At 48.5% G+C, this 3,070-nt stretch overlaps 1 protein-coding gene across 1 annotated transcript in view; it reads left to right on the top strand.

Annotated features, from left to right (window-relative positions):
- The first annotated feature begins 1,467 nt into the window (after positions 1-1,467).
- Bicral (BRD4 interacting chromatin remodeling complex associated protein like) overlaps positions 1,468-3,070 on the top strand; it is a 43,341-nt gene continuing 41,738 nt past the window's right edge. The window contains exon 1 of the mRNA XM_026785600.1: positions 1,468-1,668. Coding sequence (XP_026641401.1) covers positions 1,468-1,668 — 201 coding nt within the window. The remainder of the gene's footprint in view (positions 1,669-3,070) is intronic.

Here is a 3,070-nt window from a genome sequence, read left to right on the forward strand (position 1 = left end):
AGTTTCTCTGTGTGGCCTGGGCTGGCCTCATAACTCCCTAGTGTTGAGATGCATGTGCCACCAATGCCAGCTTCTTCTCAGCTCTTGGAGCACATGTCACTACATGGTGCACACACATACATACAGGCAAAGGAATATGCCGGGCGATGGTGGCGCACGCCTTTAATCCCAGCACTCGGGAGGCAGAGGCAGGCGGATCTCTGTGAGTTCGAGACCAGCCTGGTCTACAGAGCTAGTTCCAGGACAGGCTCCAAAGCCACAGAGAAACCCTGTCTCAGAAAACCAAAAAAAAAAAAAAAAAATAATAATGGTAATAATTTTTAAAACCTTCAAAATATTTTTAAAGACAGGCTGTGGTGGCACACGGCTCTAATCCCAGCACTCCGGAAACAGAGGCAGGCAGATCTCTGTCAGTTCAAGGCCATCCTGTTCTACATACGGATCAGGTTCCATGACAGTCAAGGCTACATAGACCCTGTCTCAAATTGGAAGAGAGAGAGCAAGAGAGGGGGGGGGGACTAGAAATGGCATCTGATTGGTTTTTTGTTTGTTTTGCTCTTGTTTTGTTTTTGTGAGTTTGACACAAGCTAGGATGTCTGGGAAGAGGGGCCTTGATTAAGAAGATGTCCCCATCAGGATGTAGGTATTTTCTTGGTTAATGATTGATGTGAGAGGGCTAGGTACCCCGCTGTGGATACTGTCACCCCAGGTTGGTGCTGATTGAGCGAGCCACTAGGGGGCAAGCCACTGACCACACTCCTCCATCAGCTCCTGTCTCCAGGGTCCTGCCTTGAGTTTCTGCTCTCAGTGATGTGGGATGTGGAAGTGTAGGCCGACAGAAGCCCGAGGTGCTTTTGGTCACGGTCTTTATCATAGCTGCAACAACCCTGAGGCTGTGGGTAAACATTGCAAGCTGAGAAATCTGATCTGAAGTCCTGCCAGTTTGCAACCTAGCAAGGTCTCTCAGTGTGGCGCCACCTGCTACCATTCAGGCAGTGCCAGAGGTGAGCCAGGGAACTGAACTCTCTGCTTTGACGGGCTAGCCTGCTGTGCTGGCTCTGTGGTGGTCTTTTGATGTCACCATCTCTATGACGTATTTTTGGAAGAAGGAAAGAGAACTGGGTGTGGTGGCTTGAGGTGGAGTCAGGAAGACCAGGAGTTCAGATTCACCTTGGCTCCATGGCAAATTCAAAGACAGCCAGGGCAGCCTGAGACCCTGTCACCAAAAAAACAAAACAAAACAAAAAAATCAAAAAACATCACCAGGCAGAGTAAGATAAGGGAGGGAAATAGTTCCACTCATCTGTACAAAGTTCACCTGGTGAAGAAGTTGAAATTTGTAGCCTTCCAAGGTTAAATACTGTTTGACTGCCATTAGATAGACTCTCAAGCACACGGGTCTGGTGTGCTCCACTAGTTGACTTGAAACTTGTGGATCTGGTGCGCTAGCTAGTGGGCTTGAAACTCATGGGCCTGGTGCGCTCGCTAGTGGACTTAAAACACGCAGGTCTGGTGCACTCACTAGTGGGTTTGAAACTCGTGGGCCTGGTGCACTCGCTAGTGGACTTAAAACACGCGGGTCTGGTGCGCTCACTAGTGGGTTTGAAACTCATGGGTCTGGTGCACTCGCTAGTGGGCTTGAAACTCGTGGGCCTGGTGCGCTCGCTAGTAGGCTTGAAATGCTGCTTTGCTGTTGTTTTGAGACTGAGCCTCTGGTAGCCAGGCTGACCTTAAACTTGTTATGTAGCCAGCTTTGTAAGAGCTTCTGCCTCTGCCTCTGCCTCTGCCTCTGCCTCTACCTCCCCCTCCCTGCTTCCTCCTAGGACCAGTCCTGCCACTTAGAGCTGCTGTCACCGAGACTTTGTCGCGCCCTGTCACCTGTCCTGGGCTAAGAAATAGTCTCCAGTCAGTGGTCTGGGAGTCTTCCCTAGAGATGATTCCATCTTTCACACAACACAGTCTCACAGAATTCACATGGTGTCGGCGGCCCGTCCTGTCACCGTGGGGCCGTACATACGGGAGGAAAGACCTCAACAGAAGTACAGAAGCCAAGGAAGAATCCAAAGGGAGTGAGCCCAGCAGATGGTCCTGGGGTGGGTGGCTCAATGGGTCAAGGCCCTTCTGATAAGCCTGATGTTTGATCCCTTGATTCACATGGTGGGAGGCAAGAGCCACACATAAGTCATGGCATGCACACACTATACACACACAATACTAAACAAATACATTCACGGGCTGGAGAGATGGCTCAGCGGTTAAGAGCACTGCCTGCTCTTCCAAAAAGGTCCCGGGTTCAATTCCCAGCAACCACATAGTGGCTCACAGACATCTATAATGAGATCTGGTGCCCTCTTCTGGCCTGCAGGCATACATGTAGGCAGAGTACTGAGCATAGTGTATACATAATAAATAAATCTTTAAAAAAATACATTCGCTAATTAAAAAATTAAATTGGGGGGTGGGGCTGGAGAGATGGCTCAGTGGTTAAGAGCATTGACTACTCTTCCAGAGGACCTATGTTCAATTCCCAGCACCTACGTGGCAGCTCGCAGCTGTCTGTAACTCCAGTTCCAAGAGACCTGACACCCATGGCAAAACACCAATGCACATAAAAAAAATTTAGTTGGGGAGCTAGAAAGATGGTTCAGCACTCAAGAGTGCTCGCTGCTCTTTCAGAGGGCCCAGGTTCAATTCCTAGCACTTACATGACAACTCAAAACCGTCTGTCGGGGGCTGGAGAGATGTTTTAGCAATTAAGAACACAGACTGCTCTTCCAGAGGACCAGAGTTCAATTCCCAGACCCCACATGGCGGGTAGCAACTGTCTGTAACTCCATAATCTGACACCTTCACACAGACATACATGGAGGCAAAACACCAATGCAAATAAAATAAAAATAAATTATTTTTTTAAAAAATCTTTAATTTTAGTTCCAAGGGATCCAACACCCTCTTCTGGTTTGTCCAGGAATCATGCACACACGTGGTACACATGCAGGTATACTTTGTAGGGAAATATTCAGGTACACATGCAGGTATACTTGTAGGGAAACATTCATACATATAAATC

This window comes from Microtus ochrogaster, linkage group LG2, assembly GCF_000317375.1.
Source record: "Microtus ochrogaster isolate Prairie Vole_2 linkage group LG2, MicOch1.0, whole genome shotgun sequence".
NCBI lineage: Eukaryota > Metazoa > Chordata > Mammalia > Rodentia > Cricetidae > Microtus > Microtus ochrogaster.